Here is a 27329-nt window from a genome sequence, read left to right as displayed (position 1 = left end):
TAACAAAAATGTCTCTTAAAAGCCATCTTGTGTTTCAATCATGTTGATGTCTAAATTGCCAAGTTATTCAAAGGTTTTTTTTTTTTGTACTGACATTTTGTTTCTTTTGCTTACATGTTTGCTATTATCTAGTAATAGTGATCGACCAAGAAGATGAAGAATGTTTACTTATTCTTAAGAGTCTTAGCTGAAAAAGGAGGACTGAAGGCTAACAGGAAAGCACTGAGCTAAGAGTGAGACCAATATGCACTGAGCATTTTAATGTGTAGAATGACGAGAAAATCACACAGCATCTTCTGGACAAGAGACCATAAAGGTCTGGAATCTGTGTGCCTGTGTAACAATCCATCTACTGAATCCATCTAGTGAAGGCTATTTTAAGAATTAAATCAATTCACTTAAAATACAATGAAGTGTCTTTCTGAAAAATTGCTCAGTAAGGGTTAACCCTAACCTTTTTAACATTTATTTTACTTAAACCTAGAAAAAAATTAATGGCTTATTACAATCCCAAAGGTTATGTTTTTTTCTTTTTCTTTTATTTTTTTTTATAATTTATTCATTTTATATCCCAATTGTATCCCCTGCCTCCCCCTTTCTCCCATCCTCTTCCCCTAGTCCACTGAAAGAGGATTCTCCTAAGAGAAGCGTTCTCCTCTGCCATCTGTCCATAGCTTATCAAGTCTCATCAGGGCTGTCTGGATCTTCTTCCTTTGTGTCCTGGCAAGACCACATGGCCAGGGGCAAATGATCAACGAGTAGGCAACCTGTCTCTCATGACAGAGACAGCCCCTGCTCCTCTTACTTGGGGGACCTACATGGAGTCTGATTTGCCAATAGAGCAGGGCGTCTAAGTCCTCTCTCCATGCATGGTCAAAGGTCATGTCTTAATGTAACTTTGCAGTGTCAAGAATCTACATCTCATTTGTTCAGACTATAGGAAGAGATATGAGAATTCCCATTTACTTCTGCTTATTATTTGATGAATTTCTTTTAAATTTATGTTTATGTATGTATATAGGTAGGTAGGTAATTATGTGTTGTGTGTGTGCACACAGGAATTCATGCATGTGCTGTGTATATGTTAGAGTGTTCTCATGAATGTCAAAGAATAACTTTTGGGCAGTTGGTTCTTTACTTTCACCACATGGGCTTTGGAGGATCAAACTCATGGTCTTTAAACTTGGCAGCAGGATACTTTTCCTTCAGAGCCATCTTGCTGGCCCAATGATGATATTTAAAAGCAATAATTCATGTGCCAAATATTCAGTGAAGAAAGATGTGGTCACACTGAACCAACACATCACCTAAAGAGGTGGTTTCTAAAAAGACTTAATAATTTTCCTGGAGAAGTTTCTGTGAAGGAACTGTGTTTTTACTGGAGGAGGTGAATAATCAGTGAGACATCCAGAAAATCAAGCAGGGAACAGAGGCTACAGAATTATAATTTTCATTTCTGTTTGACACTGGCTTTTCAAATGTCATGAAATAGGGTCCCCTACAGTGCTGCATGAGGTGGAAAAAAATCCATCTTAATAACAAAGGCAGAAAGCCTCCTGGGGTGAAATTAATTTTGAGCATGCCTGGGCATGTCCTAAAGTGAGGATGCCAAATATAATTTACAAAAGTGAAGAAGGGCTTAATGCTTTGAGGGGTTTCAAGTCCAATGGAATGAAATGAAGCCAGGCAGTCTAAGCATAACACCTATGAGCAAGGGGTTGTCCAGTGCTAATGAGCTATCTTCTGCTGATGTGAGGGTGCTTAGCAGGTGGAACCTGTGAATGCCTGGCCAGGTAGATAATCACAGGTGATCAGCCAGAGTAAAAGGAGTTTAACAGCACAGCCCCAGGGGAGAGTGCACTGCGGCAGCATGAGCCCAGTGATCTAAAAGCTAATTTTAGCCAGTTGAGAAGCCGCTCTGTTGTAAACAGGAACCAGGTTCTCCCTTGTATTTGAATCAGTCCCAGGCAGAGGAGCCCGAAACGTTAGGGAAAGTATGTTTTACCATAAAGTAAGGAATTTATCTGTTCCATCTTGCCTGTAAATTTCTACCGCACTCATGTGCTCATTTGAAATTTGGATGGTTCCAAACACATTTGTTAAAGGGAAGTCATTCCCTAAGGGCCTCTCAATTCCCATGGAAGTATAATACAAATGGAAATGCTGCAAAGTACAAAGTTCTCAGAAATCATACTTCTGCCTCTCTGTGATCAGTTTAGAGCAGGACCTCAGGTTACTAGGGGCATACCCGGATGGCACTAGAGCCCCAGAGAGACCGGCAAGGGTGAAGTAATTGTGCAAGCCAAGCAGAACTGATGTTAGAGCAGGGCTCAGTGCTGGGTAAAGAGGACAGAGAAAGGCTATATGCAGTTCAGTGAACATAAAGGCCTCAAGTTCTTGCTGTCTGTACTAGTTTGCGAATAGCAAATGTAATTGAAATCTCTATGCGAAATAAAGGTCGGTGTGTGTTGGTGTGTGTTGGTATGAGTGCGACAAACAGTGGGCACAGCAAGGTTTTGTGGCAGTATAGACTTGGTCCGTCTCGTTACTCCGAGGCCTGAGGACCTAACTTAGAGATCAGGCACCTGTCAGACTACAAGTATTTGTTTAACGGATAAAGGATGAATGGACGGTGAAATGAACTCATAGACATATTGCTTGCTGGTCTTTGTTGGTGCTCTGGTAGGAGCTCTTTCCTCACTCTTTGAAGGTTAAAGACACCTCACAGGGTTTTTGGAAGATTGTCTATGAAAAAAAAAAAAAAAAAAAAAAAAACCAAACAAACATGGGAAAGGGCTGTTTTTCGTGTATACAAGCATTTGTTATTTATGAATTTAAAACTAAATGCAGTAAAGAAGAGATGTGTTTTAGGAGATATAAAATGGAATTCTGTCCCAGGATACTTATCTCTTCTAGCACCTGTGCTCCTGCGTGCATTGGAGAGAGGGGCTGGCAGAGTGCCTATTGGATTCCTTGTAGTAGCACTCATGTGCACTGTCATCCTGGGGAAGGTGCTTTCCCATTCTTCACCCACCTACCCCAGAAGTTTCTCTTAATCTCCTCAGTACTCACTGTAGTTCTCCAGCTGTTTTCCGTTTTGTGTGAGGATGGTTATAGCAATTCCACATACATGATTTAAAAAACTCCTCTTCCTAGGTCTGATCATTGCTTTAAAGTCTGAAACCTGAGCTTAGAAGGCTTCTGAAGATTCAGTAAGCACTCCTAACAATGCACTCCTCTAAAACAAAGAGTTCAGGGAAATACAGCCCTCCCCGCCCCAATTCAGCACAGACCACAAATACTATTAAATATGTTCATGTACTTAGAATTACTACTCAGTACCTTTTTGTTGTGTGTGTATGATACTGGGCCTTAAAGTTGTACTCTACCATGAACTATGTCTTGGCTTTCATTATTATTATTATTAATTTTGAGTCAGAGTTACATTAAATTACCTAGGCTAGCCTTGAACTTGTAGTTTTCTCACTCAGTCTATCTGGTGGTTAAGACAGCAGGTCTGAACTGTGAGACTTATCTTAGGCTTTACTTTTTAATATAGCTGAGAATATTTTTGGAAAAATATAAAAATTGAAATTTGATCCCAGATAATCAGTTAAGAGAAAACAGGATTATTTTGGTGTGGGAAGGTTGGGTGGGCCTTTGTGTCTTAGCTCATAAGTTGATTTGTAAGCTTCTAGCTGCCTGTTGTAAATCCTATTCTTTTAAAAAAAATCTTTAATGACATTTCATTTAAAAAAAAAAAGTCTAATTTCTCCTCTTTACATTGTTTTCTTTACAAAGGGCCTGTTGTCAACATTGTAAAGCATGCTGAGCCTCTTGTCCTTAGCAGCCTAATTGATACAAAACATAGATTAGGCCCCAAGAGGGAGGAAGAGTTCCAGAGGAGTTAGAGAATATGCACAGGCTCAGAGAAGAAGGGACATAGCTAGAAGTAATGCAGTTAGCTGAGCAAGCATTGAATATGAGACACACGCTTAAAAATACACAAAGTGAATTTGTTGTTTTTTGTTATTGATTTGTTTGTTTGTTTTGTTTTCTCCCACAGCCTAGACTGGCTTTTCTACTTACTACTTTGCCTCTTTCTTTCTAACTTTCTCTCTTTCTTTCTTTCTTTCTTTCTTTCTTTCTTTCTTTCTTTCTTTCTTTCTTTCTTCCTTTCTTTCAACTTATTTTTTACTTTATGTGCATCGGTATTTTGACTGCATGTATGTCTTTATGAGAGTATTGGGTCACCTGGAACTGAAGTTACAGTTGTGAGCCACCATGTGCTGCTCGGAATTGAACTTAGATCCCTTGAAAGAGCAGCCAATGCTCTTAACCACTAAGCCATCACTCCAGCCCTACAAGTAACTTTGTAAGGGCCACTTCTCAGAAGCATTCCATGGTCTTCAAGTGGGTTTATATGTCAAGAATATAAGAGGTCAAAGGAGATCAATAAACTACCTTATTACAGGCTGGAGAAAAGAATAGGAAGAGAAAGGCAGCCTCTAAGCATCACATGAAAGAAAGGCTGATTTGGGCTGTGGCTACCAAACGGAAAGCGTATCAGGCATAGGCCTGGTCTGCAACACAGGGGAGTGTTCAAGAAAGATATCAGCACCCCTGGGAGGAGTCTTAGATAGCAGGGCCTGGGGCAGGTGGCCTGCAAGACATGGTTCTGCGTCGGCAGGCCTGGGAGCCTGCAGTGGGATCCAGGCTCATTTTGGATGATGTAAGCCTTGAGGCACACAATCAATCCTTAAACAGAACTTTTTAAAAACCGTTACATAGGCATATAAACGTATATATCTGAGTATCTGTTATAAAATAAGTGTGGACACTTGTAGAGGGTGAAAAAAATTAATCATAAACACAAATTTTCTCCTCTCAACTGTGGAGTACCTTGTGTAGACAGCTGGGTAGAGTCTTCTGCTTACAAGAGTAGCTGTGGTCTCCTGCCTGTCTGTCCACTGTTCTATTCCGTGCCTTCTCACTCTGCTCATCCCTTTTCTTCACAGACCTAGCAAGTCAGCACCTGAGAATGAACTAAAAGGAGCCCTGTGCCATGAATACTAGAAAAACAGAAAATCCTGTTATGGTGGGAGAAGGGAAGCATGTGGTTTAACTGTCTGGCTTCAGCCTTTGGTGGTTGTATATTGAATTTGTTATAACTCTTTCAGTTTGGTCAGGCAGTGCAAAAAAAAAAAAGTGGGGGGGAGTTTAAAGGATGTCTGTTGTTGGGAAGAAAAGAAGGAAGAAATAAGAGGAACAGACGTAGAAAGAGGAAAGAAGAAAGCAAGCAAACACATTTTCATCATTTTTGGGGCCAAGTGACATTTAGTATATTTCCTCTGTCCACTGAAATAATATTTATTCATTTAAATGTGTGTATTTATATTTCAGACGCTGTACTGAGGTGGGGAAAGAGAGAAACAGAGACATGGAAATACTATTGATAATTACACAGTATGATCTTGAAAATTTTGTGTGAAGTGCTTAAAACGTGAAATTTATTGTATAAAGCAAAGATGCTTAAGGAAAGGACTGTCAGGGTTCAAAGTCAAGAGCAATTTTCTCAGTTTATAAGCTTAATATTTTTTACTGAATCCTGATTTTGAGTACTACAAAACCTTTTTGTGTGAATAAAATACATTTCCGTCTTGCTGTGTGAATAAGCATAAAGCAGGAAAGCTACATTTGTGAAATGTCGTGTCCACTCACAAGCACTGCAGGATTGTGAAGGTGCTGTCTGGGTGCCTCTCCCTAGCCAGCAGGGCTGGTGACTCTGGCCTCCCGCCATTTAGCAAGAGGAATCATTTAGCTGTGAAGCCTTTACCCCTGCATGGAAAGTGTTAGCTTGCTTGTGTTAGTAAGAGGAAGTCAGAAATTCCCCAGAGTGGTGATTTATAGGTAAAAAAGAAGTTTGGTCATGTGGTGAAGCTAATGCTCACCAATTTGGGCAGCACTGGGTGCCCATTGAAGCAGCATAAACTGACAAGTTTTCCTAGGGTACAGTGGTAGGGTTCTATTCTTTTCCACTCAACCCAATGAACAAAAGATAAATGAGGGAATATTATGGCCACGGCATTGTTCTAGGTTTCAGATGTTCTTGAATGCAAACATAATTCTAATTTTCATAATTGTTTTCCAGGCCTTGAGAAAAGAATTACTTTATAGATTGTGTGTGTGTGTTTGTGTGTGTGTGTGTGTGTGTGTGTGTGTGATAAAATGAACCCAAGACTTTGTACATGTTAGGCAAATCCTCTGCCTCTGGGCTCTACCTCAGCCCTTCCCCATGCAGACACTCTTATGTCAGACTGTCACAGCCCGGCACAATGGGCATTCTCCTTTCTAAGGGGACACATCCCAAGACTCCTAGTCCAACCTCAAAATGTAGATAAAACCAAACCATGTACACCATTCTTAGCCCTAAGTGCACTGCAGCTTTGGCACACAGTTCCAGAATTAATCTGTCCTCTCACGTTTCATGCCCTGGTTACTACTTTTGTGCTTTGGGTCATCATTAAGTAAAGCAGGTGTTGCTTGGACAAACTTCTGCGAGACCTGGACAGTCGGTCTGATAACCAAGATGTCTGCTAAACAGCTGGCAGGTAGATAGCACTGGCTATGCTAGGCAAAGGTTGGTTCATGTCCCGGGCAGGATCAAACAGAACATTGTTGGATTTTGTGAGAATGGTGTATGAGAAAAATCTTATAAATGGCTTATTTCAGGAATTTTCTGTTTACTGCTCCCTGTATATGTCTGGCCATGGGTAACTAACTCTAATGAAACCATGGGTAAGGAGTGCTCTACGGGATAGGTGGCATTGGGAGCTAAATAGTGTTCAGTGCCTTTTCTGTACATTGTGGCCCATGTCGGGAATCTTTGGTATTTATCCACTGGACACAAGCCACACCACTCCTGTCTCCCAAGCTGGGAACACCGGAAATGTATCCAAAGTATTATGTATGGTGTGGCAGCTGCTCTGAAACAGCAATACTAAAATGGTATAATTTGCCCACTTCAGTCAAATATTCTCATTTAATATTTCACTCCAGTTCTGCTTAAAATGGAAACTTGTTGACAGATTTGAGTTTGTTGACTACTCTGGATGGATTTAGTTTTCATAGAAATCAAATATTACCAGGTATCACGAATAAGCAAAGACGTTTTGAAACGTTCTTTCAGTTTAGAAATGTACATACCACGTTTCTTAAAATTGAGAGAACAGCTTGCTAAGGGAAGTTGATATAAAGTTACTGTTATCTCTTCCCCATATTTTAGTTAGAGCAGCTTTGGCAGGATGTCCTAAAACTGCTTGGCATGTTGACATAACTCGGCTTTTCAGAGAGGGCTGCACATACACTCGGAAAACATTGTTATTTAGGCTCCATGGAGCAGGCCCTTTGACAAGGAGGAATGCACTGGCTAGCAGGAGACCAAAGGACAGGGGCGTGAGGGTTAAAACTGGACTTGCCAGTTTGGTTCATACCTGGCTGTACTGCTTGCTGGCTGAGTGACCTGAGGTCAAGAAGCTTATCTCTATTCTCCAGTGTCCCTGCTTCGATGTGGACTGATGTGAAGCGTTTAGAACTGCATTGGTAGATAAATGCTTTCAGACAGTTATTGTTTTAGAACTGTATTGCTAAATGAATAGTTTTGGTAAGTTATTTTAAGAATGTAAAAGTTCAAACATGCTAAACACTTTTTTCTATTCAAGTTAGTGACACAGACACAGAAAAGACAATTTATTATTTTTTCAGTACAAAGTATTATAATAACCATTATATTATTTATTCAAGGAAGAAACCACACCAGGTCTTTGAGATCTTCCAGACTCTTCTTCCTTACAATGATATTCTGGAGCTAGAATTCTCTCTCATCAGTTTACAGAGGAGGGAACATCACAGAAAACTGCCTAACTTGATGAAGGCTATGCTCACACTGAAAACTTGATTCTAATTTCACATATCAGTGCTTCTTCCCTATAAAAACAAGGACCCTAACAGTGAAGCTACTAATACAGGAAGCCTCAGCTAAGCCACATAAATTAAGTTTATCTGCCAATACCCCTGGTTACGCTTAATACATTTCACATATGAACACAGAAGCTTGAGGAGTAGGATAAATCATGCAGGTTTATGCATGATTAAGAAAGGCCTAGAGACCCAGTACAAACCCACAAAACCTGGCTCTCATTCCTTTAGAGGATTGCTGGGCAATTAACATACCAAAGGGAAGCCCAGGACAGAGTTATGGCTTTTCATAGCAGAGAGACTTGCATTCTTTTTCTGGAGGTAGTTATTAGGAAAGGCAAACAAAAAGGTGGGACTAGCAAGGGTCACACAGACCCTCCGTCTGATTCTTTTCTGTAAAATAAAGTTGTAACGGGTCATCTCAAAACTTTTATTTGTCTTAGTGATAGTCTGTGTCATTCATTCTCTTCCTTACACCTGCCAACTGGCTTCCTTATACACTTAAACAAAAAAACTCTTCCTTGGTACAGTGGTCTGTAAGGCTCTCCTGGCTGCAAGTCCTGTCTGGCCCTGATGCCACTACTTGTCTTCTCTTTTTCTTGATCCCAATGGTAAAGCTACAAACTTTTCTATTCTAGATACTTCTTTATCGAGGCCTTTATGCTTATTTCCTGTGCTTGAACTGTTTTGTTGCTAGTCATTCCTTAGTCTCTTCAGGGGCTTCCTTCAGCAGCGCATGCAGGATCTTTGGTTCACACTCTACCTCATTCCTGTGTCAAGAGCTTCACTCTTATTGGCACTGTTGGAATTCACTTTGCCTGTGTTTGTTTTCTGTTTCCTGCAGCCTCCATCACTATTCATTATGAACTCCAAGAAGACTGGCATCAGGTTTCCATGGCTGCAGCCCAAAGTAGCAATTTAAACCTTGGTAAACAAATAAATTTACCTATGTATTCTCAAAATTTATATGAAAAACATTGATCACTTAGCAGGGCTCAAGAAATACAATAGTAAAATGGTAACTAATAAGCTTTCATTGTTGGCATAATGATAAAACCTTTTATACATGTTATGACATTTAGTTCTCATCATCATCTATGACATGAGTACTTAATTTTATAGGTGAGATGCTTGTGTGTGTGTGTAGGTGATATATATGTATGTGTGTATATATATATATATATATATATATATCAATTCTTATGTATACATATAAAAACTTTTTCCAACACCATAAAGCTAGTAAATAAACTCAGATCAAAGCCACTCTAATTTTAACACAATCCTATTTTTTAAAGAGCAGGCTTCTTAAAGTCAAGCTGCTGCTGTCTTCATTTGGATTAATGAAAACACATGAGCTTTACATGAGCAGTTACTGCATGTGTCCTGAGGCTCAGCCTAGGTGAAGTGCTTCAGGATCTACCATCTGAAGAGTCAGAATGTGTCTTTGAGTTACTACTGCTGTGATAAAACTCCATCACCCAAAGCTACTCGGGGAAGAAAAAGTTTATTTTACTCATCAAGTTATCAAAAACGGTGAATGCAAGACCTCAAGCAGGGCAGACATGAGGCAGGAACTGACGCAGAGGCCACAGAGGCTGTGTAGGAGTACTGTTTATGGGCTTAATCCCCATGGTTTGCTCAGCCTGCTTTCTTACAGAACCCAGGACCCTCGGCCCACCTCCTCTAACAATCCCTAAATAAGAAAACACCCTACAGCTGGATCTTAGGGAGATATTTTCTTAACTGAGGTTACCTCTTCTCAGATGGCTCTTGCTGGTGTCAACTTGACATAAAGAATGTGATACCACTTGTACTTTAATGACTCAGTGTAAGTGTGTTAGAATGGATGATCATGTCCCAAACATTCTTCCTTCCCCCCGACAAAGAAAATCCAGAGAGCTGGACGCTCTCTCTTTCTCATACCCAGATGTTTACCTTTTGTATCTGTTGCTTTCTATTTTGTACAGCTCTCTCTAGGCTGTTATTTACTGATGGCTTCAGGTGGCAGGTGATTAATGTGCACTCACTAACTGAATTCTTACAGCAGCCCTAGCTGGATGTGATTATTCTTACTTCACAAATGAGCAATTAACAGCACATTGAGGTGGTGGGTTATAAACAGATGATTAGATCGTTGTATCAGATCAGAATGCTGCATGACAGAGAGGAGGATAGGGAGATGTCTGCATATAGAGCTCTAGGAGCCCTGAGAAGTGAAAGGCACCCAATCTCCACAAAAACTTAATACTCCAATGACTATGAAACTACCTGTTTATTTCATTAATGACTGAATAATCATATATATATCTTTGTAAAATCTACTAACTAGCTGTGTTTGAGATAAGTCAAATGCTTTCTCATTTTGTTTTCAAATTTTGTTCTCATTGATCATAAAGACTTTTTATTAGAAAATTGGAACACCATTTTAATATGATGTTTTCCTGATCATCATTATACATACATACATACATACATACATACATACATACATACATATGGGGATGGGGGCAGAAGGAGGTACATTTCTTCCCTCTAAAAAGACATGAGCACATAAGCACAGGCTTTATTTTTAAAAACCCAGTGTTAGTCTCTGGCAGCCAGTGAATGATGACAGTCTAGGAGGAATAGTCTCTAGTACAACAGAGCTAAACAGTGACCGATCTGTCTACATGACAGTGCAAAGCCATCTTCACCTGGCAGAAAGAAAATGCTAATAACTACTGGAATTTGAAAAAGAAATGGATAGGGAGTATAATGCGTGAGACTCTTGACTGTCCAGGGGAGGCCAAGGGCGACTCCCCAGCAGGAGCTTGGCGCCCACTAAGACGTGCTAGGGATGACTACCCAGCCGCAACCAGAGTTGGGGGGGTCTCAAGTCTTGAGCGGTACTTAATCAACATCTGTTCTTGTTTCCTGCGTGATTTACTATCACGTACTTCACAGGAAATGGGAGACACACAGCAAATCCTGCAGTTCTAGTGTCACAGACGGGAGTCTTTGTGAACTGCGTTTTGTGAGTGTTCCAGAAATCTAAAAGTGATTGATGCCCCTTTACCAAAATTTTCCTTTCACATCAACATAAGACCCATGTATACAGAGAAAGACTCATGTATAGTCTAATGTATACATGTATTTTCTGGGTCTTAGACTAAGGACAAGGAGATCCACACGCACACCATCTTTGTGTGGTACTGGCTTGAATAATGCATATGAGGATTCTGAGAACACTCAAAATGTAGTCACATGATATTTTTCATTCTATTACACATATATTTTAATATATAAGTAACGTGATGTCTAGGCGCCCCCATAGAAACACACACAAAAAAATGCATCCTGCTCAATTTTAATTCTACATACCATGGCCTCAAAAAAAAAAAAAAAGTTCTCAGAGTCACAATGGAGAAAACAAAGTGTTAGGTGAAGTGTTGAAACAAAAATGCACAAACGGAACACTTTGAGGTGTGTCCCTAGAACGGCCTAGGTCCCTAGAAAGTCATAAAGCTACTTTTCTTTTTTCTTTTTCTTTTTTAAAAGTCACTTTGATAAGTTGTTTGGTGAGGCATGCCAAACACAAATTCCTTTGCCAGGCAGGGGAAGTTCTCATCTCCTTTGAAGACATTTTAAAAATCCGATTCCAGAGTGTTGTTAACGTTAAGTCAACACGCAACTGGAGAGTTCGGTGCCTCCGGTTAATTGTGGGACAAGTGAGAAGGGGGGCGCCCTGTCTGAGAGGCCGGGTCGTCTTCCCGCAGCCGGGCAGCAGGGGGCCCCCCGCTCCCCGCTCCCACTTCGGGGCTCCCGGCTCCAGGCGCCTCCAGGACGCTCCCCGCCCAAGGTCAAACTCGGCAGCCGCGTGCGTGCGGGCACGATGGGAAAAGAAGCTGTGGTGTGCGGGCGGGTGGCGAGGGCTTTGCTCTCAATGGGGCCGGGGAGTTCGGGCGCCGGCCGGGAAGGCACTGTCGCGCCCGAGCGCGGGGAGAGCGCGCGGCTCCGGCAGAGCGGGTCGGACGCAGTAGCGGAGAGCAGCCGAAGGGCGCCCCTCCCCGACCGAGCTGCGGGAGCCCCCGAGTACCAAGGCCTCCGCCCGTCACCTCTGCCTGTCACCTCCGTCCGCCACCTCCACGGTCTCCTCCCCTCGCTCAGGTCCACCCGGTCCCTCCCTTGGGCCGCCCAGAGCACCAAGTTGGCGGGAGCCTATAAAAGCCGGATCCTGAGACCCGCGACACACACTGTAAGACCGCTAGACAGACCTCAACTGCGGCTCCGTCCCAAGTGCCGGCGCGACCATGTCCCACCACTGGGGATACGGCAAGCACAACGGTAAGTGCGGAGGCCGCGCGCTCCGGGCCGCGCGCTCCCGGTCTCTGCTCCGGCACCTGCCTAGCACCGCAGCTCCCCGTAGCGCAGCTTGGTTGCCGGGTCCCAGAGCTGGGATGTCCCTGGCGCCCGACTTAGAGCGCTGTCGAGGATCTGACCTCAACCCTGCTCGGCTGCGCACAGGGGCTGGGAGGGAGAGCCCAGCACGAGATCACAACCGGTCACCATATGCCAACTTAGGCAGGATCGCGCAAGGGTTGTTACGAACATTTTAGTTGTAGGTCGCAGAAGGACTAAGGGGGGCGGGGGTGCCTGCCCCCTCTGCATCAGTCTTGGCCGCACCTGTGGCTAAAATTCCCAGCGCACTTTGTCATGGCATCCTCTGGAGCCGGTTTAAATCTAACTGAGCTGGTTCCAGAGTTTTCCTTTGATATCTCTACTTCCAGTGTTACAGGGTCGGTCATAGATAACTGGAAGTCTTCCTGATCAAAGACCTGGGTGCCCTAGGCCAGATGAGGGGAAAGGAAGGTGGACGTGGCTCGCTGTTGACTGTGGGCGCCCAAGCAGAGAGCCAAAAGGAGGTGTCTGTGCCTGAGTCTTGGTCTAAATGGTCTGGACTGTCACCTCGTGTGACAGCAGGAGGCATCCACACGTGCTATAATGCTGTAGGGAGAACTTATATCCCAAACTCAGTAACAAGAGCATAGTCCCAGCCGGACCACATCCCTGTCAGTAGTTCTGTCCAGCTTTAGTTATTGAATTTGGGTAAAAAGACCTCAAAACTGTTAATGTTTGTCTGACATTGTCTGTTAAAAAACAGATATATATATATATATATATATATATATATATATATATATACATCCTAATTTTCCCACTGACCTTTATGAGGTAGACTTGAAATATTATTACCCTAGGTTACAAATTAGGGGACAGAGGCACATTTTATTTTCGTAAATCTTACAGTGCTATTATGAAGTATCACCTCCAAATTTGGAACTGGGTGAACTGTGTGTACCATCACTGGTGGCTTCTATTGGTTTATCTCTCCTCACACTGATGGCTTCACGACTGTCTTCTGACCTCCAGGACCAGAGCACTGGTACAAGGAATTCCCCATTGCCAATGGAGAGCGTCAGTCCCCTGTGGACATTAACACCAGCACTGCCCAGCATGATCCCACCCTACAGCCACTGAGCATATGTTATGATCAAGCTGCTTCCAAGAGGATTCTCAACAATGGTCACTCCTTCAACGTTGAGTTTGATGACTCCCAGGACCATGCAGGTCAGTGTCGGGGAAATATTGGGCCTTTAAGCCAATAGTTATTTTCCATTTTAATGGAAGATAAGGGGCATCAGTAGGAGGCCCCTGCCACCACAGTTTGTTTCCAGAGCCTAAGATGTCACTTTGATTTCTTCCTTAGGCCCCAGAAGTAGGCTAATTACTGTGAACTATCCCGGGAGCTGTTTTCTCCCTTGTCAGACTGTCAAATATGTAGGGCATCGGGCAATGTGCCTTTGTGAAGTCACAGAAAGCAAACCAGGTCCTTAGCAATGCAGAAACCAGGGAACTCACAAAACTTTTAAACTTTTAAGATTCTTTTTAAAACATTTGTCCTCCAGGGTTGACGATACCCATCCTCATTAAGAACGTTTTCATGTGCACTGTCTTTAAGTCAGCAGTGTGCAAAATGATTATTGTCTGATGATTTAAAATGTTGAAGTTCTTGCTGAACATTGTGTGCATGTGTCATTGTCGGCATAGCTTGCCAATGTAAAGATAGCAGTATCTCATTCAGAAATTTATTCCACATGTGAAGATTTTTCAGAGTTGTTAGGACATGCTTACCCAGTTACTGAAAAAAATCCAATTACCATAATTTATTTGTAATAGGGCCTATTGACAGCATGCTGGTGAATGCTTTTCTGCTTGATTTAGAAAATGGAGGCTGGTACCATTTGGACAGAGTAGCTGCGTTTATTGGTTGCTGGCTGGTTTAATTGCCAGTGTCCTATTTTCCTGAATGTTTTTCTTTGAAGGTCACTGGATAAACGGGGGTATAAACACATTATGTTTGGTATGGTTTGGAGCAGGGTTGTGTTAGAGGAAAAGAATAAAAAGGAAATAGCTACTATTGTTGTCAGAGTTGGAAGTAATGGCCACGCTGACTACTACTAGCATGTTATATAATGTGTAATTAAAGTGTTATAATCAGGTTGACCATTATGTTTCTCATATACCTCAGGCAGAATCAACAGTTGAAGAAAGGCTCCTTTATTCGGGGTGAGGAAACACATATGTACACAGAGAAAAAGACTCTTTGAAGAGGGGGGACTCAAAAAACAAACCAACAAACCTCTAGTTTTTTTCTTGAAGTCAGAGAGCTTCAAAGCCTTTGAAGAGTCTTCCTCCCTCATTTATGGTTGGTTAGTTTGAAGACAATTAGGATGGTTGATTGGCCCAGAACTATGTGACCTGAGCAAGCCATGGAACTTTCTGAGCCAGTCCATCAGCAGGGGCATGCTGGTGGAAAATGGAAGTCTTACAGAGTCTTTGTCTGAAGTCTTGAGAGCGATGAAGATGCTGGCCATCTTGAGAATTCGCCACTTTTATTACCTAGCCATGACCCTCTCTACCTGTCTTTTAACAGGGAGTTTTGCTCACTGCTAGTCTACTGTCATCACTAATATCAGTTCATGCCTTATAAGCTAAGGGTCATGAGGGCAGCTGAGCCTGATTCCTTTCCTCTGTCCTCGGTATCCAGCATTTACTGTAGATCAGTAAAGTAGGATATAATATAATAGGCTCCCACTGTAACTTTGATACATGCAAAAAGAAACTGTTCAAGAGACTGTGGTTAGAGATCCAAGAGGTCATTGAAATGGATTCTTTGTTATAAGACTTCTCTGAAGGAGAGTTTAAGGGCCTAGTACCAAAGACTGCCAACATGGGGGAGGGAGGTCTGAAGGGAAGAATGGGTGTCACAAGTCAGGGTTTCAAGGCTTTGGAGAATAGGATAAAGGAGATGGTTTCATAGCCGCCTGGAGCCTGCAACCAAGCTCTTGAATTCCCAAGCAGCAGGCAGGCAAGTAGGATAGTGGCTACCAATTCTTCTTTTGATTTAAATTCATCCCCCAGTTGGGGATACCTGGATTTGGAAGTCTATTAGCTGGAGATTCACAATGTCCTTAGTTGGGTGAGAAGGGAAGTCTGTCACTTTGGTACTTGCAAAAATGATGTAGTCCTACGAACTGTAGAAACAGGAAGGAAGCTCAGTAGTCGACATGGCACTTCAGTAAAGAGTTTCCAGAGTAAATAAGGTTCATTCAAAGGAACAAAGGATTTGGGTGCTTTGCACTCCAGAAAAGGGAATTAGGAAACTCCAGGGGGTTAAAGAGAATACAGGATGTGTGACTCAGTGTCCTAGATAGCAGCAAGGTCTAGGAAAAACAAAGTTCAGCAAAGAAGATTAGAGTTCTCCTTTGTCCATGAAAGACTACTTTGTAATTTTGCCAGTGTCTCCTATCTCTTTCAGTTACTTTGGTTAAACAAGAATCTAGACTGTATTAAAATGCTGATATAAAAGGAAAACCCACTTACAGAGTAAGTTAAAAAGTACTGTGCCATATGGAGAAAATACTCTTTAGATTTTCTTTTAAAAGATTCTTAGATGCTCAAAAGTATAACAAATGGTAGTGATGGTATAACAAATGGTCAGCCCACAACATGGGGGAGAGAGAGAGAATATTACTTGCTGAGGCTTGCTCTTTGCCCTTTGTCACTTTCCTGGAAACACTAACTAGCACCAGTTTAAAAAGAGAATCTTCAAATGGTAAGTATCATCAGTGTTTAAAAAGCTGATGTAATTTTCGCTGCACTTAATTCTAAAAATATCTCATTTTGGTTACTTGATATTTTGCAAATTAGCACCTTAACAGTGTTTTGTTGACTTATTTTTTTATTTTAGCATTTTAAGATTTTTTTATAAAATTAGTTTCTGCATTTAAATGCATCGGTTGTTTACCCCCCACTCTTCCTCCGTGTGCTGACAGCCCAGCCTTCTAGAACTTATCTTGAATTAAGGCCTTGCAGTGTGTTCTGAATGTTATCTTACACCTAGACTTAAGTACCTGGTGTCAGAAACTGAGCTAGTTGGGTCTGGTGTTGTGTCTATTTAACTGGAGGTAATTAGAGGTAAATTCTTTTCAAACACGGAATTAAAAGGTCTTTATTCTGAAGTTTGCACTAAAGTTTTCAAAATTCCCTTAGAGTCAATAATCTTACATTAATAAAAAAATTGCTAGTAAGTTCTTTAAAGTTTTATTAAGAAGCAACCTTCTCTGCTTGAGATGTTTTCTTGCCAGCTTTTCCTCATACAAAAGGAGTCAAAGCATTAACCACTGCTAACTTATTAACTCTTGCTGATAAGCTTAAAACTCTGCTTTATTGCAAAGTTAGGGAAAAGCACTGGGAATAATGTTGGAATTATTGGGTTACCTGACACATCATGTTCATCCCAGTTACTTCTCCCTTTTAAAAACAGAAACAATTTTTGTTTGTTTATGCCAGTTCAAGAAGAAAGAAGAAGGCTGAGTGGTTTCTCTGTGTGCCTTTGAGGCCAGCCATTGTCTGGATAACATAATAGAGCTTTGTACCTGGGTTCTGCTTGACTTTCCAGGGACTAATTTTGAAGCTGTAAATTTACTTTTCACAAGGAATCAATTTAGGGCCTGTGGTTCCTGATGTCAGCAGAATCATTAATACCTAGGATACTGATCGGAAGTTTCTTACAAACTCTGAGTAATGAAACTTGCTCCTAAACAGTGTCAAGTTTAAGCCTATGTAATCTCTGTATAGTTTAAACTAAAACTTCTGCACACTTTTTATTTTTAACTATTTAGAAGAAATAGAATATGTGCAACCCCTCTCAGATTTCCTTGCACAGCTCCAGTTCTAGGATTATTTGGTGCTGTCAATGAAAAAGTATGCATTGTTTAATCAATAGTAAATCATAAGCATGAATTTTAAAATTTTATAGTATTTGTGAAAAAAATGTTTTAAAAACTGACATCTTATCTGTGGAAAGCATTCATTTGTCTGGACAGGAAATTGCTAAAATGTTGGTCTGTGAACAACACATTGGAGGATGTTTACTTGTAATTTGGGATTAAAGGAGATTACTTATCCCAATGGTCTTTAGATTCAGGTTCTAATGGATCTTAATTAGCAGCAGTGACTAGAAAGAAAAATAGTGAAAAATGGTAAGTTTTCAGTGATTTTCTATGGGTTTCTAACTTATTTCAGTGGTATAGAATCTTCTGTTATAACAAAAAAATGCATAATGATTTACTCAGGAATTCACTATAAGAAGACATTATTATGTGGTGTTAATATTGTGTTTAATTGATGACAAATTATAAAAGTTAAAATTGGGACAAGTTCCTGGTCTTGAGAGTTGAAATTTAAATTAAAATTTGAAAGTCTTCATAAAAGCTACTATAGAAAGCCCTCTTTCAGTATCTACCATCTAATGGGACATGTTACTGTAGCACAGTGAAACATGGACTCTGTTGAACCCTCAAAATGCCTGTATTTTATAGAGGATAAGCATACAGATACTAATTTCTACTACACTGAAAAAATATTTTTGCATGAGAAAAACAGGTTTAATTATAAAGCAAGACAGTTTTAAAAATGGTACACAGCAATAAGAATAAATAAATGTATTTTGGAATATAGTATAAGCTATATTTAATCAAAGTGTTGTAATTTCTGTTTCTGAAACAAAGTGCTCCGTCTATCACAGATAAAGGCATTATTTTAACAATGTTTTCCAAGTGCTTAATTAAGTCAGCTCCATGCTAACAATTTTCTGAAAACAGAATTGCTGCTGTCTGTAGTAATTTAGTTCTAAGGACTTCATAACTTTTTCTAATTCCAATGAACTTCTAATCTACATAGCAACAAGTTTTATGGTAATGTGGATGAAAATAGCTATCTGGTGTTAAAGATTACCAGCGGGTATGTTTAATCATTGAATTATTTCCTTTAATTTCACAATGCCCTTTAAAATAAAAGTGTCTATGCACTCAAAACATATTTATATTTAAAATAGTCCCTAAAACAAATGAAAGGCAATGGAATTTTAAGGTTTGAAAAGGGGAGAGTAAGAACTAGTAGGAAAGTTTATTCATTTTCGTGTATGAGATGCTGGTTTGGTTCTGTCCTGGGGGAAAGCAGATGACACACTTAGATCTGTGATGCCTGATGCTTAGTTCATTGAATTGGATTTGCCCCTTTGCTGATCCAATAGTGCTATAAATGACATTTTCTGCATATGAATGGTCAATTCATTGTGAGCCTTGAGGAGGTAATGTAAAGAATTTTTTTTACCCTAACAGTAAAGTGCTTTGTAAAGATGATTTCATTGTTAAGCATGTATTATTAAGAAAAAAATATTCTTTCATTTCTGGGAAAACAAAAACAAAAAATAGTATAGGGGGATGGGCTTAATTTTTTCCTTGCAGGTTCATCAGATAAACATACACAGTAGCTTCTGTGTTTTAAGGGACATAGCCTTAGCATAGTACATATGAGTTTGTATTTCTTCACATTTGTGTGATCTGACACCATTTATTTCTATTTTCTCTTGGCCTATCGGACAGTTAGCAGCCAGTGATTGTAGTGATGCTGTGGAAAGACCACACTGCACATCTCAGCCAGTTTCACCATTTACTTTGAATAGAAGAATAAGCCTTGCCACCAGCTAAACATATTTAAATGAAATGAAGCAGACAAAATGTATTGTATAGACTTTGTCCCTACGTTTTAGAGCCACCATAGAGTTAAGCTCATTATTTTGTAGAATTATAGTCCAAGGCCAAAAAAATGTATCTAAAGTAACAGATGCTTTAATCTAACTCCTAGAAAAACAAAATAGTAGAAGTGAGTTACTTCTGAAACCATTTAACTATATTGTTTACATGTCATAGATACATACAAGTAAGGTAAAGGTTTTGGGTGTTTGCTTCTATTGTAGTTCTCTTTCAAGATACACTCGTCAAGCATCTATGAAAAGAAAGTCAAGGCATGTAGCTACTATGATGATTTACTAACTAAAGGCAAGTTAATTTCAGGATAGAGAAACTGGGATAATTCTATAGTTAGAATTTTAGCTTATAGAAGATAACAAAGCACCTTGAACTGCATATAGGGATGTCAGACAGGTCATTAGTAATGAAGTAAATAATTTAATGTACATATTTTACAGAGTAGGAAGTTTATGAGGTTTGAGTCAATTTTTCAGTGGACAAAGCCTGTTAGCAATTGCATTTTACAATATTTTGAATTTTTTTTTATTTTTTATTTTTTTACAAATTCTGGTCTTTTTGGAGTGAAAGGAAGTCAGGATAATCTTTGGATCATGAGGAAAAAGAGGCCCTTAGGTTCACAGATCCTCATTCCACTGGTCCTTTCACTGATTAGTGAAATTACAAATCTCCTTTCTCCAGACCATCACCTGAGACCCTACAAAGAGACACACCAATGTGCTCAGCAAAGATGAACAAGGCATCCATCCATCAGCTAGCACAGAGGAGAATAAAATGCAGCTGAAACATTTAATTTCTCTCTCTCTGTGTGTGTGTGTGTGTGTGTGTGTGAGTATACAGAGACATTACATGCATACATTGTAATTTCAGTGCTCAAAGGAGGACCCCTCAGTGATACCTACAGGCTGATCCAGTTCCACTTTCACTGGGGCTCATCTGACGGCCAGGGCTCTGAGCACACTGTGAACAAAAAAAAATATGCTGCAGAGGTAAGATTTCTCATCCACAGAAAAAAGCCTATTTAGTCTTGATTTCAGCTTAGTCTTAGAAGTCTAGTTCATACCAAGTGACCAAACTCTTTGCAAAGATCTTCACATCAGTTTCGTAGGTGTTTTGTCATCATCCAGTTAAGGCTGTAAGAACTTCATTGATTTTGTTTTATTAAAAATTCATAAATAAAATCTGTTCCCTTTCTCAAAATTCTACATTTTCTTGTCTTAGAGTTGTTCTTAAAGTGATGTTATTATAAAAAGTATTACTAGAACCCCTGCACAGATGTAGCCCATGGCAGATCAGTGTCCAAGTGGGTTACATAGTAATGGGAAGAGGGACTGCCTCTGACATAATCTGATTGGCCTGCTCTTTGATCACCTCTCCCTGAGGGGGGAGCAGCCTTACCAGGCCACAGTAGAGGACAATGCAACCACTTTTGATGTGAACTGATAGACTAAGATCAGAAAGGAGAGGAGAACCTCCCCTATCAGTGGACTTGGGGAGTGGCATGCATGCAGAAAGGAGAGGGAGGGTGGGATCGGGAGAGGAAGAGGGAGGGGCCTATGGAGGGGATACAAAATGAATAAAGTGTAATTAATAAAAAATAAAAAAACCAAAAACAAAACAAAACAAAAAAGTATTACTGAATTAAATCAAGTTTTGCTTAAAATTATCCACATTTTCTCTTTAATAACCTTTAGCTATAAAGTGAAGAGTAGTCATTAGACAAGATCTGTTGGCTTCTGTCCTGTAAATCACTTCCTGTGGTTTTGTCTCCCATGACTTTAGCTTCACTTTGTTCACTGGAACACCAAGTACGGGGAGTTTGGAAAAGCTGTGCATCAACCAGATGGACTGGCTGTTCTGGGTATTTTTTTGAAGGTTAGTTAATGGTCTAATCCCTTGTTTTTTTATGTGTTCAAGAATGATTGACCAGACAGAATGTTTAGAATAAGGAGAAAATTCTAAAAAAGAAAAAAATGATTTGGGCACTAAAGTATTTTCAGGCTTAATTCTCTCTCCATCACTCTATACTTTCCACAAGCAGCCTTACCAGGCCACAGTAGAGGACAATGCAGCCACTTTTGATGTGAACTGATAGACTAAGATCAGAAAGGAGAGGAGAACCTCCCCTATCAGTGGACTTGGGGAGTCCACTGAAAGACACTTTGAAAGACACTTTGGGGTTTGTCACCTAGAAACCAGTTAGATATTAATGTGAAGAACAGACAGAGGTAAACTGAAGATGACCAGCATAATATGACTTGTTTTAATCAAACTTCAGTGAAGGTTCTACTCTATACTTTGGGAATAGACAGTGCTAAATTGAGACCAAGTTCTGGTGGGTCTGGGGTGGTTTCAGGACAAGACCTCAGTGTTGGCAAATTGCAGGAACTGGAGTATCTCAGTTGGAAAGAGGGGTGTAGAACACTCTGGAATGGACATTCATGAATGAGTCACATGCTGAATGGAAGTAGCAGGATCTCAGGAAGTCATCCAAAGACAGAAGAAAGAGATGATAAAACTTCTCAGGATATAATCCTGAGAAACTGCAAGGCTCTAAAGTGGGGAAAATTGAAAATAAAAGGGAGTCAAGAGATGTTAGGAAGGCTAGATAGTGTGGGGAAATCAAGAAGAGAATTTGTATAAAGAGGATAAGAGTGTGAGTTCTCTCGGGGACATCAACTGAGTTAAGCTCTTGAGTTCTTTCAGCTAAGCAGAGTTGATGGGAGACATAAGGCAAGGTAATTCAGGGGAGTGAGTTACAGAGAGAGAAGCACAGGTAGACTAGAGATTCAGTGACAGCTGCAAAGCCTATGTTGTCAGTGTTTACAAACAGTGGATATCGAAGAAGTAGATTTTACTTGTTCTTCAAGAAATATGATAGCACTGCTCAAGTCAAAACTGATGTAATGCCAATTGACCCATGAGGTCTTATAACCTGCTTCTCTGCAGATCGGACCTGCTAACCAAGGCCTTGAGAAAGTCCTCAATGCACTGAATTCCATTAAAACAAAGGTAACTCTTTTTAATACTCTTGATTTAAAAATCTTCCTTTGATCAGAATGAATAGTCTTATTGATGACATAGTGTTTAGATGAACAGTTTAATGCAGGTAAGTGATTACTTATATATAATATTTTTTTTCTTTCTGCAAAAGTGAATTCTGATTCTCATAAATACTGTGGTTTGTAATGCTTTGCTATTAGAAGCACACGTATGCAAGAACCAGAGAACACCAAGGAGCCAGAAAGATCATCTAAATAAACAACTCAGTGATTCATACAGAAAGTACTTGTGGGAAGTCCAAGAGATCCAGAGATGTTTGGGATGGATAAAGATATGCTCCATGGAAATGCACACTCCATGACCTGAGTTCATACTTTCTATGCTTAACCCCTCTGTGCAGCACTCATGTGTTGAAGCTTCTGTGCATCTGCTTACATGCAACATTCACTTGCTCTGACTGATCATCCCTGTGTCAGGCTGACTGCACAAGGCTCATCATCAAACTGATGGCACCCAACTTATTAAATGTACAATTTTTGCACCTTTCTTGCCCCACTTAACTCATTTGTGATAAGCCCAACCCATCTTCTACATGTTCCTATTCTCCTTCCTGTTTTCTAATTATTTCTAGTCCCCTTCATTTAATCTCATCTTTTATTATTTCATTTCTGCAACAACCTCATAATGAAAACAGTAGTATGAAATCTTACATTTCCCACCCCGTTACTGCCTTGAAAGTGCTGTGTCCAGAGCTGAACATTGTGTTTAATTCTAGTAGAGCTGTGAGAAATCATTGCAAACTTATCACCTTGCTATCAAAGATTTAATAATAATATTTCTGTTATTTCAACCTAATCACCTTTACCATTTTAGTGGTAACAGTATACCTTTAAATGCCAGATATGATCAGCTAAAGGCAAGGAAAAACCTAAGGAATTGTTTTGGTGACAAGATGAAACATAGTAAGTAATTTTTCATGCTCTCACTTGCCAATCTGTTTCCAAGTGAAAAGTCTGCTGCAAGTTCTCTTCATTTTGTTTGTCAATAAACCTGGAACCTCTGTACAAAAGGCTTCTAGTGACAGTTGCCTAGACCTGTGCTTCCTGCTCTCTCCTCCCGTGGATGTGCGGTTGACAATCTGCTGTGCATTTGGCCTGCAGGGAAAGAGCGCTGTCTTTGCTGACTTCGATCCTTGCTCTCTTCTTCCTGGAGAGTTGGACTACTGGACGTACCCTGGCTCTCTGACCACTCCACCTCTGCTGGAATGTGTGACCTGGATCGTGCTCAAGGAACCCATTACTGTCACCAGTGAGCAGGTTGGTTTTCTAGGGAGAGTTCTCTTTGAGTGGAGGCAGAAAAAGCTTCCCTTCCCAGCCAGATCTGGCATTTAATCCTCCCGTGACTTCTCACACTGTGGCTGCTGTCACAGAAGAGCTTGGCAGTGAGCAAAGATTTGCTACTATTAGCCAGGACCTTCGACAGTCCGTCAGCAGATTGTTTAATCTGTGAAATTGTTGGTTACTGTGAGGGTTTCATGAGAACGAGATCTGCTTATTAGCTTATTCTTTTTTTGACAGCTAGAAGGAAAGAGGATATAGAAAATAAGATTCCATATTGAAGGTTTCATACACATCAGTGATAATTCCCAGCCTCCTGCTCACTGATGGAAGTGTTTAGCTCAGTCTTGTGAATGTGAGATGCACTTTGGAATACTAACAAAGGGAGAGTCTTGGCTTGGAGAAAGAGCATCTCTCAAAACAGCCCACTGCTTCCGAGGCTCAGACCAGGTGTTCTTCCATTTCCTGAGCAGTTTAGTTTGTGGAGATTGAGTGCTCCATGCAGCCCCTAAATCACCTGAAAGCACTGATGGGAGGGACAACAAATGGGTTTGTTTCCCTCTGGTTTTCTCAAGGTACAGCCAAAATGTAGGAAATAGACATTTCTCAGGAACCACAACAGGTCAGATCCTGGTAATATAAAAGACAGCTGCAGCCAGTTTTGAAGTGACAATTATTTGAGTAACTGTGTAACTTCAACCTGAAAACGTTTGAAATCATGAGGGTTCAGACCTGCAATATGCAGGAGAGATCACAGTGCCAGACTTTATTTCACTGTCTGGAATTTGCTGATAAAAACCTGTAAGCATAGGAAAATGGAAGTGCATTCCATCCAGTTCCTTGGGCAGCACCAGGTATGGCTGGGAACATACTTTCTTTTCTGTGCTCTCCTTTAGAATATTAATGTATTAATGCTAAAAATAATTTATACCTGTCCTTTGAGAAAAATCAGTATACAACTAGAAACTCACATGTAGCATAATCAAAGTGGGCTTCACGGTGGTATGCTTGGTTGGTATGTGGCTTGAAAATTAAACTGGGAGTTTTAACAGTTGAGCAAGCATCCTGAAGTAGCACAAGGAAAAGATGAAAACACCTCTAATTGTTGTAAAGGTGGTGCTTGAGCTATGGCACAAAACATTAGCATTCCTTTTATTTCTTACCTAAGAACAACTTCTATTATTTCAGAGTCTGCTATCAATAGTTGCTTTGACAGGTAGATTTATTGTCTGCATACACCTTAGTGCCAAGCACAGATAAGTGTGGAAAATTAGTTTATTTGACCTTTACTATTAAAAACTGCTGTTAAGCTACACATATGATTTGTGTGTTTTGTTAAGATTCCATAGTAAAGATATATTTGCATATCACGGAACACAAGATTTATAGGTCTTGCTGCACACAGCTCAGAGCCACAGATCTAGTTCTTCTTCTGAGACTCCCATTGTTTTGCTACACTTCTTGCTCTGCAATCTAGGTCGTTGAAAGCACTCTTGAGCATCATTTCCAGGCACACCCACCTCTGAGGCAACCTCCACTGGTTCTCCGGGAACATAGAAGCCTTGTTTTAAAGAACAGAGATGCTCAACAAATCCGTCATATCTTACTGACTAGCACTGAGTTCCTTGCTCATTTCTAAGTCAGATTCTAGCAAGAGAAAATGTTACCATAAAATATTAAAACTCGTGGATTTGCCTACAGTGGCTTCAAGGGAAGACAGATGTTAGTTTGAGAGAGTATGAGGGCTGGGAATGGTTGGTAGATGAACAATATAAACAATTTGTTGTATTCTGCTACCTTAATTTTTCATACACAACCTTGTCTCTGGTTTTAAAAGGATGAGTCAGGTTTACCAACATTTGAGTATAATGTGAATGATGGAAATGGACTATAAGTGAACTATCTATATCAACTTGATCAAAAAGCTGTAGACTGAGGAAGTGGCTCAGTCAGTCTGTAAAGGGCTTGCCTTAAGTTCCTTTTCTTCTTTCCTTTTTATTTTTTTTCTTTTCTTGTCTGCCTCTGCCTCCTGAGTACTGGGATTAAAGGTGTGCCCAGATTTGGAGGCTGCATTTAAATCTAGAACATGCCACTTTAGTAGGTGATATTGTGAAATTAATTTTTTTTAACTTCATTGTGCTTTTTAGATGTCTCATTTCCGCAGACTGAATTTCAATGCAGAGGGGGAACCTGAAGAACTGATGTTGGATAACTGGCGTCCGGCTCAGCCACTAAAAGACAGAAAACTCAGAGCCTCCTTTAAGTAAAATGGTCCTGGAGGTGGCATCCAAACAACAGAAGTGCGGCACCTCTCTGTATCTAAGCACAGTTCTACCCTGTGATTTGGATCCCACCTTTTTTCTGGTGTTGTAGGCCTTTCATCCCTTGCCTGTTGTGCTTACTAATAAAATGTGAAGAACAAGGCCCAGGTGTCTCATGCAGTGATACTGTGGTGTCAGGCTTACGGCATACCTTCTCAGTCACAGTAACCTGATACAAAGGACAGACATGGCCTCTTGCCTTTCTTCAGAGCCATAGAATGATGGGTACTCAGGCCTGTTTGCTAACATATTACTTTTGAAACATGGAAGTAGAATGGTTGATTATAAGTCGATATTGTGAGAAAAACAGAAAATTTAGGTAAATCAGGTAAAATAGTCGAGTTTTATGATTATGAATTAGATAAATGTTCACTATTCCAAGATGTTATATTAAAGAAAAACTTTAAAAATGCTTATATATTTGTAGCAAAGTTTATCTTAATATAAATATGTTCTAACTTCATGACTTGATTTCTAGAGGTGCAAATGAAGATGTAAAAATTGATATAGTTGTAATACAGAGTATATTTCCCTTCAGATAACATCATAACTTAATGGATAATGTATTTTAGATATATTCTGTAATAAAATTCAGAATTCTGTTCTGCGTTGCCTTATTGTTTGTGTGACAAGGACATAAATGGAAGAACAAATATCTATGTACAGGGTCCATGTCAATTCATTATTGATAGTTTGACATCAGACCTGCTTAAAATTGAAGCAAAATCCCTGGAGCCTCTACCGTTTGCCAGCTCTCCTTTGAGTGCTTTCTGAGCATATGTATGATCATATGTGTATGAGCATGTGGCATCCCTGTGAAATTAATTCAGAGAAAGAGTCAGGAATGTCTATGTTGCAAACCGAGCAGCTTCTCCCCAAAATTGCTCTTCCATGCCATTTTGCCTTATCAGGAAAGCAAAGCCATGGGGACCATGGACTAGAAACCTTTTTAACTGTGAGTCAAGCAAACTTTTCTTGTTCTTTTACGGTTGTGTGTCTCAGGTATTTTGTTATATAAGGCCACATAAGGGTAACTAACAGATAGCTTTATTGATTTTCAGCTAGTAAGTTGTTTGTTTTATAGAATGAGACAGAACTAACTGATGGTTGGAACTGAAAGATTCACAAATAGAAAAACCACACAACTTCCTTTCTATGCCCTGCCATGCTGGCTTCTGGCTACAAACAACTCCCGCTGCCTCCCATTAAATGATATTCTGGGGAACCTCAGGGTATGACACTGTTAAGGACTTACCTCGGGAATGAGAAGCCTGTAAGGATGGGTTAGGAATGGAAAGCACCCTTTCTGACAGAGGTTCAGGTAATCTTGCACTCTCTAGGCAAGGTCAAGATGTTGAGAGTTTTCCACCTACATCTGGCTTTGGTAGGAAGGTTGCTTCATGGAGAAAGTATGGATCCCAGTTCATAGCACATGATTCTGGCTCGTTTGACAGACAGCACTGCTATCCAACAAAAGGACTGTCTACTGCTTTGTTACTATCGAGTCACTTGATCTCTCTTCATCCTTCCAGGTT

The 27329-nt window shown here is 40.3% G+C and overlaps 1 protein-coding gene across 2 annotated transcripts; it reads left to right on the top strand.

Moving 5' to 3' along the window:
* The first annotated feature begins 12162 nt into the window (after positions 1-12162).
* LOC110565873 (carbonic anhydrase 2) lies at positions 12163-26399 on the top strand. 2 transcript variants are annotated; one of them, XM_021663646.2, is made up of 7 exons: positions 12163-12303; positions 13390-13587; positions 20004-20122; positions 20916-21008; positions 22083-22145; positions 23297-23452; positions 25621-26399. In XM_021663646.2, exons 1-7 carry the CDS (start codon positions 12270-12272, stop codon positions 25738-25740), a joined length of 783 nt encoding a protein of 260 aa, XP_021519321.1. In that variant the 5' UTR covers positions 12163-12269; the 3' UTR covers positions 25741-26399. The 2 variants fall into 2 exon arrangements, with proteins under 2 accessions (XP_021519321.1, XP_060241736.1); XM_060385753.1 differs by lacking the exons at positions 12163-12303; positions 13390-13587 and adding an exon at positions 15944-16135.
* Positions 26400-27329: the final 930 nt, after the last annotated feature.

The sequence above is a fragment of the Meriones unguiculatus genome, chromosome 6, assembly GCF_030254825.1.
Source record: "Meriones unguiculatus strain TT.TT164.6M chromosome 6, Bangor_MerUng_6.1, whole genome shotgun sequence".
NCBI lineage: Eukaryota > Metazoa > Chordata > Mammalia > Rodentia > Muridae > Meriones > Meriones unguiculatus.
Note: the sequence above shows the minus strand (reverse complement) of the source record. Positions and strands in the feature narration are given on the sequence as shown.